The sequence below is a fragment of the Podarcis vaucheri genome (assembly GCF_965113315.1).
Source record: "Podarcis vaucheri genome assembly, chromosome: 3".
Lineage (NCBI taxonomy): Eukaryota > Metazoa > Chordata > Lepidosauria > Squamata > Lacertidae > Podarcis > Podarcis vaucheri.
In genome coordinates, this window is record NC_138761.1 from 124185801 (window position 1) to 124196694 (window position 10894).

A 10894-nucleotide genomic window follows, 5' to 3' on the forward strand; every position below is an offset into this window, starting at 1 on the left:
TTTGATGTATTACCTGACAAAGAAAAATAGAATGCCGTGTCAAATCTGCATTTCTTTACCTCAGACAGACAGTGGGGGGAAATAAAATAGGTCACTCTGCCATTCAGCTCCCTTCCTGTCATAACGGTTAGTCAGCGGTCTTTTATGGGCAGAGGAAGAACTTTTACCAGCAACAGGCATCCCCGGAAAGTTATAATCCTGTAAGGAAAGGTTACCGTCATAAGCGATCCGTAGTATGAAAAAAAGTGTTGTGGGAACTTAACTGGAAAAGCTTGCAAATATTAGATAGGCTTAGGATTTAAATATGTAATGTTAGGAATTAATACGTTTAATGCCAAAATAGAAAGATAGAAAGATGTTAAGTGATTAAGTTAATTTTATGAGAAAATTGTTTTTGGAAAACTGTTAAAATGATATACACTGAAATTCAACTAGGGGGATATGAGGAAGTCACTTAACAATGTCACTAAGATTGGTTTAATATGGTTGAGATTTATGGTTGTCTGTCTGTTTGTTTAAGAAATATTTTGGAAAATCAATACAATTTTTTGAAAAAAAAAAGTGTTGTGGGATTTGTGCAGTATACAGGCTCCCATTCCTGAAGAGGAATGGGAGTGGCCCCACTCAGCACTAGCAATGGGGCAATAAGTCTGTTTTGGTTTCTCTCCATTTCTCATCTTTCCAATTGTAAGTTCAGTTCTCCACAACTCCATATCTATGTGTGTGTGTTTAAAAGTGAAAATCCTCCCACATTTTAGTGAATTTTTTTAAAGGCAGTTTTGCCCAATGCAACACATGTTTGCAAAGTTGTTGTTGTTTAGTCGTTTAGTCGTGTCCGACTCTTCGTGACCCCCTGGACCAGAGCACGCCAGGCACTCCTGTCCTCCACTGCCTCCCGCAGTTTGGTCAAACTCATGCTGGTAGCTTCGAGAACACTGTCCAACCATCTCGTCCTCTGTCGTCCCCCTCTCCTTGTGGTTTGCAAAGTATTTCTCCCTAATAATGCATCTTTGTATGCATTTTTTATGTACACGAGTGTATGCACTTTGGGGAGGTATGCATTATGTGGCTGGAGAATTGCACTGCAAAATTCAGAGAAGTCCACATTTCCAAAGGGTGTTCGTGTTTCACTTCTCATATTGTTTTGGAAACTACAAATTTGATACATTGACTTTTAACTGCAAATTCAATCAATTCCCCCCTTCCTACCCACTCCTACCACTTAATGCTACTCCCCATTCATCAACAGTACAAACACAATGGGGAAGAATTCAGCTTTGCTAATCCCTTTCCTCACTGCAGACACTATTACATTCCACAGAAAAGACTGGGGTGGTGAAATTCACTGGCCTGGCTTGCAGGCAGCGTAGAGCAATGGGATTCTGGGAGTTGGAAGGGTCACTAGTGGTCACTTAGTCTGCTGATAAGTAAGTTGGGAACAAGATCCAGGGGTATCAACAACGTTTAAAATCTGGAAGTATATATGAAAACTTAGGCAAAAGTTTTCATTTCTACTTGTACAAAACAAATCTATTTTATAGGAGTAACTTGATGGAACATGCTTCACAAGATTAGCACAAGTATGGACAATAGATGGTGGAAATGTGAATCAAATATTGAAATTCAACACACACACCGTAATTTATGGTGGATTTGCAAGAATGCAAATAAATTATGGACACAAATAAAATATGCTGTGGAAAGAATAATCCAATTAACAAATAGAATTAGGACCAGCTTTATTTTTATTGACTTTTAATTTTCAGTGCACTTCTCTGCCATTTCCCTAAAAACAAAAAACCAATTTTTAAAAAGTGGATTTCTTGCAGTAGGGTTCTACAGCTTGCAGCCCAGCTAGAAGAGCCGAATACAGGATTCCCCCCTGCTCTTGAAAAAAATGGTTCCATCTAGCACATAGTTCAGTTTCTTCTGTATTCCTCCAACAATATGGGAGTAGAAAGGACGTAATTCTATGATGCACTATGGCGCTCAGGAATGCAGAGTTCTCTGAAAGGGTTCATTTAAGCTGTAATGTCAATTTTGATGCAAGGTTGTCTCTTTAAGGAAGAGGAAAGGGGTCAATATCATGAGTTTTCCAGAAACATGAAAAGTGCTCATTTATTGTCAGTGCAGAAAAGTATACTCAGCAGGAAGTTGCCTTATACCGAGTTGCACCACTGATCCATCCTGCGCAGTATTGTCTACACGGATAGGCAGTGGCCCTCCAAGATTTCAGACAAGGGGTTTCTCCCACGGTTACCTGGAAGGATGGAACTTGAGGGTCACTGCCCTCGTCATTCCACTGAGCCTTTTCCCAGAACCAGAAACCTTCTATCGCCAAGTGAATGAAGGCAGGTGGAAATTTGCTGTAGAGGAATAGCTAGGGGATGTGTTTGAAAAGAAAAGGTGACCCCTCATTTCCCCTGTGAATGTGCACTGGATATGTCCACCACAGCAGTCATGGAGCGGGGACTGGGACCTATGATGATCCTATAACATTGCATAGGCCTGGGTACGGGGGCGCTCATTGAACTGATGTCACAGAAACTATCCATTATGGCACATCTTCATGTTGGCATCCATCTGTCTCAGGAGACAATGGAGGAGTGGGCCCTCCATCTGTTGGAGAGTTATAGCACCTGCTGTGGCTGTAGAGACCAAAATGGGAGAGACATGTTTTATTGCATCTGGGGCAGATGAAGGCATCCACTTTCACTGTGACAGGCGTACCATGGCATGTCTTCTCCCTGGGCTCATTCCTCCTCTTGGCACTGCTATGGATATACAACTAGACTGTCTGTCTCCAGGCACGGGATTCCCACAGGCAACTGATGTTGCCAGCCTTCATGTCATGTTTGCAGACATCTTTATAACACAGTGTTGGTCTGCCAATGGGCCTGGTGCCAGAAGCCAGCTCCCTGTAGAGCACGTTCTTGGGATCCTGCCATTTTCCATTCTGTGGACATGATCCAGCACACATGTTGCCAAGAAAGGAGTGTGAACATGTTGGGAATGTGGGCTTGGGAGAACACATCTTTGTTTGAGGCTCTGCCCTGCCAAGCGGTGCCCAAAATCTTCCTGACGCAGCACATGTGGAAGGCATTGAGGCATTGCTCCTGGTAGGCATAAGTTGCCCATGGCTCACTACCATAAAGCAGCATGCTCAGCACACAAGCCTAGTAGACCATCATCATGGTATTGGACATTAGCATCGTGTTCTCCCATACCCTTTGGGAGAGGTGAGCCATTGCTGTAGCTGCCTTGCCAATACGTTTGCCCAGCTCGGCATCGATGGAGAGGTTGCTGGTTATGGTGGAGCCCAGGCAGATAAAATGGTTTACCACCTCAAGCATGTGGTCATCAATGCTGATGTGTGGAGTGCTGGCAATATCCTGACCCAAGATGTTGGTCTTCATTGGGCTGAGGCTGAACCCCATGCAGGTTTGGGCAAAATGGTTGATGAGACTCTGTAGAGCTTTCTTGGAGGGCGCTGTCAAGGCATAAGAACCCACCACCTAGGATGAACAGACCCCCATTGCTCTTTGAATGGAAGAACACACTGTCTTTAGTCAAGCTGAAGGCATATGAGAGCAACAGGGAGAAGAATGTGCCAAAGAGAGCGGGTGCGAGAACACAGCCCTGTTTCACACCACTCTCTATAGGGAAGGTGTCTGCAGAAAAGCCATCATTTTGGACAGTGCAATGCATGTTCTTGTGGAAGGGCACAATCAAAGGCAAGCTATAGCACTTGTACTTTTTGCCAATCAGGTGGAGCTTATAACTCATAACTGTGGCCTCCTGTGTTGTTTTTGCTGCATTAGCAGCACTGAAGTGACCTATCTGGATTGTGTATATGGAAGTCCTGGACTGCCCAGCCAAGACCCCTTTATCACATACGGCTCCACAATTGTGCAGTATTCATTACTACTAAAGTTGTAGCTGGAGCCATGTAGAATTGCAGCACGAGTGCAGGGAAAATGTGTTTTCCAAGGAAAAGATCTGTGAAAGGGAGCCTGGCTCCCTTTAGAACAAATGGGCATTGCACTCCCAATGCAGCAATATCATTTGCTTGAAAGGGAGCAGCAAGTTGCTATAATCCTGGGGTTGGATGTAGGTTCAAAATTATGAAGCTGGTGGTCTCTTGAGCCTATTTATCGCCTCACAACCCAGCTCAACCAATGTAATTGTTGTGGGACTAGGATGCTGCCCTGAAATCACTGGAAGAAGTGGAAGAAATAAAAGACCTATGATGTACACAGGATGTTGAAAGTGGCAGAATTTATTTTTGCAGGGTTGACAGGGCAATTGTCTAGTTTATATCCCTATGATGGATGCTTGTCTATGTGCTTTCATACACAGATTGTGAAGGTATGACATAGATCTAGATTGTTCTATTTTACAATAGGTAAGTTGTAATGATGCAATACGCTAAAAAGGGGAAAGGGGGAAAAACGCTTCTCAGGCAAGCTTGCCGTTATCTTGTAGGCCATCTGTTTTTCATTCAAACAAATCTATTGGTCTAGATTCCCCATAACTAGGTAGGTGGTGTATTAAATGCATTTCCCTTGCTGTCCCCTGGTGTACGTATGTGACATGTGACACTTTCGAGGAAGTGGTCGAGGGGAAAAAAGGGTAAATGTCAGCCACAGCTGCCCCTGAACCACAACCGAGGGCGGGAAGACTAGCGAATGGAAAAAACTGGCTTTGATTCTGAAGACAGTATAAAAGGAGACTGGGATTGCACATACGGACACGATTCAAGGTACTCAGGTGCAAAACCTCCAGCAATAGCCTCCTTGCAGCAGAAAAGAAAAGCTACTATGCCTTCTACAAGATTTCCCTCACTGGTGAGTACACTGATAATATAGATTGTCATTTATGGTGTATAGAACTCTTAGTACCCATTTGTGTCCAACTTAAAAAGTAGAGGCGTGTGACATTGCATTTTAGTTCTTACTTCATCCAGTGTGGTGTAGTGGTTAAGAGCGGTAGACTCGTAATCTGGGGAACCGGGTTCGTGTCTCCACTCCTCCACATGCAGCTGCTGGGTGACCTTGGGCCAGTCACACTTCTTTGAAGTCTCTCAGCCCCACTCACCTCACAGAGTGTTTGTTGTGGAGGAGGAAGAGAAAGGAGAATGTTAGCCGCTTTGAGACTCCTGAAGGGAGTGAAAGGCGGGATATCAAATCCAAACTCCTCTTCTTCTTCTCTTCTTCCTTCCACATGCAGAATTTTGTTAGTGAAGCTTCAATCTCCCAACCCACTTGCTACCAAAGATTGAAGCCAATGGTTATCTAAGTCTTCTGTCTGTCTATCCATCCCTCATTATAGCTTCAACAATAAGCTATATTTAATTAGCATAATATGTGTAATTAATGTAATAGATTTGGACAGTACAGTTTAAAGCATTTGGATAACAACTATTTCCTTGAATTTATGAACTTCTTTTTCTGGAGGGATTTTCATCCCGTAGATAAACTACCAACAATGCTTCATAGCTATGACTCTGATCTCACCTGCTCTGGGTTAATGTTTCACATAACTGAATGCTTTTCGTAATCTCATAGATCTAAAGCTACTTTTAGATTTGAAAGAGGACTGATATATAATCAATTCATTCTCAGCAGGATTTCATTGTTTCCCCCCCAAGTACCACTCCCCCCAGGGTCCCATCTGCTTTCCTTGTGAATTTATTTGCTTGATTGGCACACAAATAAATATTAACGAATAGAACAACAAATAGAACAATTTTGGAAGCAAGTTTTGAAAGCGATATCTCAGATTACAGTTCAGACAATCCCAACAACCTCAGCTTTTGCCTTACTTAATTTATATATTTCAAATATAGACTGATTAAGAAGTTAGGAATTAATAACGCATTTACTAACAGCAGCTAGAATGGTAATAGAACTTGGAAAACTTTGCAATTAATTAATATCGACCACTGGGTATAATATAATTTGGCAAACAGCCATAATGGAAAAGCTGTTGTAAAAATTGAAGGTGGCAAGGAGAGAGAAAAAGAAGATAATTTGTTTGGCACAGTATTATTAAATATACAAATGAAGCAACACATGGACGAGAAATACCTACAACATATATTGCCATAAAGTGTGGATAAACAGGAAATGCTCTTTAGCTCACTCCTATTATTCTGAGTTTTCCAAGTGAATTTATTGAAGAAGCCACTGTACTGGTTTACTGTAATCACTGTAAAATAATACGTTTAGTATTTTACACCCCTAGTGACCCATTTTGGGGTTGTGTCATGCCTTATTATTTATAATTTTGTAAGAGAAATACATATATATATATATTTATAAAGTAAATAAATATTAACATGCTAAATGACTTGTGACAAGTGTTTGATGGTGCAGCTTTTCCTCAAACTTTTGCCAATGAGATTTTGTCTTCGTTTGAAATCCGTCTATCAGTCCTGGCCTCTATCACAAACTGGCAGTGGTTCAGCCCAGCTGCAAAACTCCCAAACAGAGAGTAGTCCTGAAAGTTGCTTTTGGTGAAAGGGATTAGACTTGATATATGTGATTTATTTTATTTCTTAAAAAAGGCACGTTTAGCCTATTGCTGCTTCACCAGTGAGCCCCCACTGCTTGATGTTTTAGGCTTCAGAGGAAGGGTTTCAGGGTCACAACTCTGGCTTTCAGTAAAACCTGGCACCCTTTAAATACTTCAGTATTAGCAGAGTGCCTAGTATAAACTGTTTTATGTAAAAACCTATTTTATGTCAGTTTCAGATTATACCTCTGGCTAACCTGCACATGATAAAAGAACTCATTCTGTATCTCTTCTCCCTTTCAGGTTGGGTTGTTGCTGCTGCTGCTGCTTTCAGCTATAAATTTAGCTTCTGGAAAAGCAGTTAAGCCTGGGAAAAACAACCAGGAACCCAGCGAGAACTGTCCACCCCAGTCTGGAACCCAAGAGGATTTTCCTCCAAAGTCCCTGACATTCCAAGTCCACATTGGCCGCCCACAACCAGCCAGTGAGGTGCCTCAGGACATCAGGAACAGATCTGTATCTCCATGGGATTACAGGTATTGTCCTTATTCTCACTGAATCAAATGTGTTGGCTATGAAGCAGAGCATGCATAGCAAACCCAACGTGGTTCTTCAATACTTTAAAATGTCTAGGGCTGCCGCAAGAAAGGACACAATTTTGTAGCTGTTGTCAAACCCAGGAGCCAGCCGGGTTTTCTGGGAAACAGACTGGAGAGAGAGGGAGAGCTGAATTGTCTCCATGAAGGGAGCAGTTTTTTTCTTGCTGAGGTGTTTGGACCTTCCCCTGATCCTGCTTCCGCTACTTCCAGGTTGTGCTTCATTGATAAATGCCAGGGCTCACCCCTATCTGGAATTGTAGCTTTGGACAGGGGCTCCTCATCCAGTGAGGGGCTGCTGGTTCAATTTGCCCTGCAATGGGGGAAAGGCACTCTGCACATGATAACAGCCATGCTTCACATTGCTACTAATTTGTGTCTTCTCGAATGGAGCCCGACCAGCCGGCACAGAGGAACTCTTTGGCAGCCTGGGTCCCTGTTGTGAGGGTCCTAAAGCTTAAATCACCAGAGGTGCATGGGTGCTTGGATTTTGTGCCCTTGCCCTCAAAGCTTTCAGAGCCACAACTCTATAGTCTGCACCACGGTAGTTACAGACAACTGCCTTTGAAATGGAAGTTATTTGACTCTATAACTTCCTCAACCTCGGCCCTCCAGATGTTTTTGACCTACAACTCCCATGATCCCTAGCTAGCAGGACCAGTGGTCAGGGATGATGGGAAATGTAGTCTCAAAACATCTGGAGGGCTGAGGTTGAGGAAGCCTGCTCTATAGTGTGGGACACAGAGTGTTTCTCTGATGGCAGAATGTTTCTGAGAACATCTTTTCCCCATGGCTGCTCCTTTTACTCCCTATGTCTACTGGTAGTAATTGGCTGCTTGGTCTATGCAAAGTTGCCTTGCCTTCCCCTTGGAGTATATCTGCTGCTCAGTTTGAGGTGCCCATTCACAGGTAATCATGGTAGCAGTCCCAAGTAAGAGACTCTTGATCAACACAGTCTGTGCATGTTTCTGATCTCACATTCTCCTCGGCAGCACTTGCTTTGAGAACCTCCCGTTGGATCACCCTCCTCTGCCTGCTTGAAACCAGGAATGGGTCTCTCTCACCTTCCCTTGCTTCACAGGGCAGGAGATGAGAACCCTTTGCAGCCCAAGGACCCCATTTCCCTTAAGTCAGCCTTCCAGGGATATATGCCAGGAGCAAGAGCCTCCTGCCTCCACATAGTCAGCAACATTCCCACCACGCAAAAGCCACAGGTTTCTAAACCCACTCACCTCTCCATCCACAATTCAGGCAAGCAAGAGGCATTCTCACATTCCAGTACTAGAGGGAAGCAAAGAGCAGAACCAGTGAGGGGGGTGGGGTGGCCTGGAGAGTCTTAAGAGACTGGAGGGCCATATTTGTACCCCCAAGGGCAGTGGCTGAGGCTCTCGACCCCTGTCATGGAAGAGGAACTGGCAAACTGACAGATTGTATTGCATATCACATGATAATATATTATTAATATAGTAGTCAATAAGCACCCATTTCCTTCACTTTCTGATAACTTGCAGCCTCTCTTCCTTGAAGGATTGAGATGTGTGAACCTTTGGAAGTCTCTTCCATGCTCACAGACCTTTCTACAAGGCGGCCATTCCGGCTTCTCTTTGGCCAAGACTCTTATTTAGCGCTGGAGAGGAGCAAACGTTTAGCTTCCCATTGTATGCAGCCAGTTTCAAGGCTCTACGTGTTCTGATAAACTAACAGTCTTGCCTTCCTTTTGCCTCTGTATTTGCAGCACTCACGAAGATCCCAACAGGTTTCCCCATGTGATTTCGAAAGCCACCTGCCGCCATGCCTTCTGTCTGGACAGCAAAGGCAACCCAACTATAGCCCTGAATTCTGTTCCTATTCGGCAGGAGATCATGGTTCTTCGACGGAAGCAGGTTGGTTGCCAGCAGACCTTTTGGCTGGAGAAAGAAGTGATTAATGTTGGTTGCACCTGTGTCATGTCGAGCACCAGAAGCTATGCTAATTGAAGTGCCTGAAAGAAGCATAGAATTGACCAGCAGAGGTAAATGATCGACTCCAGGCTGATGCTTTCCGAATCCAAATCACATTCTTTGATGACTCAAAAGAGAAAGAGACTGCTATCTCAGGGATGAGAAGAAATAAAGACACCATAGAATTAGGAAAGATTTTGTGCAACTTTCTTACTAGATGACACAACTTTAAAATGGCATTTGTTTCAAAACATTTAAGTAGGCCATGAAAATGTTGAATATATATTCCTCCTACCCTCAGGCCACGATGACAAAAATAATCTCTCCTAGCTAAAATGGCCTCTTCTCTTCACTTGCCAAAAATGTAAAAGTCCTGCCTTGTAACGAGTGTTGCATCCTTTCCCCCCGTGCTATTGGTCAGTCGTATTGAATTGTATGTTCTATGTCACGATATAAATGCATATGAAATGTGAAACTCATGGAGAAGCAAAGAGAAACTTGCTTCCAGCTGTATTTATAAGACCTATTTATATAACTTGTATTTATGCACCTGCAAATTATAATTCAAAAACACGAGTTATTTGTATTTATTCAGTAACTTAAACAATGAATAAAAAGACAGAAATATTGAGTTGTCTGTTCACATTTTTCGAATTGAAAACTTTCCTAGTGGTGAAATGTTTAAGAGAACCGACTGTTGGCACGGGCGAGCCAGGCCAGGCCAGGGGCTTGTTTTATGCACTGTGCAGGCAGCTCAAGGCCATAGCTGGAGCATTTGCTTGCAGGCAGAAGGTGCCAGGTACAATCCCTGACTCTCCAGTCTGGGCAGCTTCCTAGACCATTGAGCAATCAGGTGCGGATCTCTTGTGACTTAAATGCCAGCGGAAGACTCCAATCGCTGTCATGCACCTGTTATGCACCACAAACATGAACCTGTTTGCTTTTCCCCAGGGAAGGCTGAGGGAGGAACGGGACTCCGGCCCTTTCAATCCAACCGGCTGCCTCTTCCACCTCTAAGACCCAGCTACGATACGATACGATAATCTTTATTGTCATTGTCCCAAATAGAACAACGCAATTGGGGGGGGGGAATAATCTACATAAGGCATTCAAAACAAACAAGCCTGCTATCCCAGCTATCCCAACCTGGTTAGCCCCCTAAAAACTCTGATACCCCATTTTTAAAATACAATATACTCCCATAGAGACTCCTTAAAAAGGTAAAAGGGCCCCTGACCATTAGGTCCAGTCGTGGCCGACTCTGGGGTTGCAGCGCCCATCTTGCTTTATTGGCCGAGGGAGCCGCTGTACAGCTTCCAGGTCATGTAGCCAGCATGACTAAGCTGCTTCTGGCAAACCAGAGCAGCTCACGGAAACGCCATTTGCCTTCCTGCTGGAGCTGTACCTATTTATCTACTTGCACTTTGACGTGCTTTCGAACTGCTAGGTTGGCAGGAGCAGGGACTGAGCAGCGGGAGCTCACCCTGTCGCAGGGATTCAAACCGCCGGCCTTCTGATTGGCAAGTCCTAGGCTCTGTGGATTAACCCACAGCGCCACTCTTGTCCCGAGAGACTCCTTACACTGTGTTTAAAACCAAAAGCACATTTGGATAGAAACTGTTTCTCAGGCAGCTAGTCCTACAAACGGCAACTTTCTTTCTCAAATGCTGCATGCGATTTCACAGAACAGTTGCCATGTCAATGGAAAGGGGAGAGAGGCACAATTAAGCAAATTTTCTCTTTCTTCTGATCTCCACTTTGCTCAGCATTCCTGCCAACTCTCTCGAACTTTGTTCAGATCACAACTTCTTTCTGAGACCTCTTCCCCCTTCTCTCCCTTCA

The 10894-nt window shown here is 43.8% G+C and overlaps 1 protein-coding gene across 1 annotated transcript; it reads left to right on the forward strand.

The window, feature by feature from the left end:
• The first annotated feature begins 4571 nt into the window (after positions 1 to 4571).
• Positions 4572 to 9623, forward strand: LOC309528822 (interleukin-17F-like). Its single transcript, XM_082216536.1, has 3 exons — positions 4572 to 4847; positions 6820 to 7052; positions 8848 to 9623. Exons 1-3 carry the CDS (start codon positions 4689 to 4691, stop codon positions 9086 to 9088), a joined length of 633 nt encoding a protein of 210 aa, XP_082072662.1. The 5' UTR covers positions 4572 to 4688; the 3' UTR covers positions 9089 to 9623.
• Positions 9624 to 10894: the final 1271 nt, after the last annotated feature.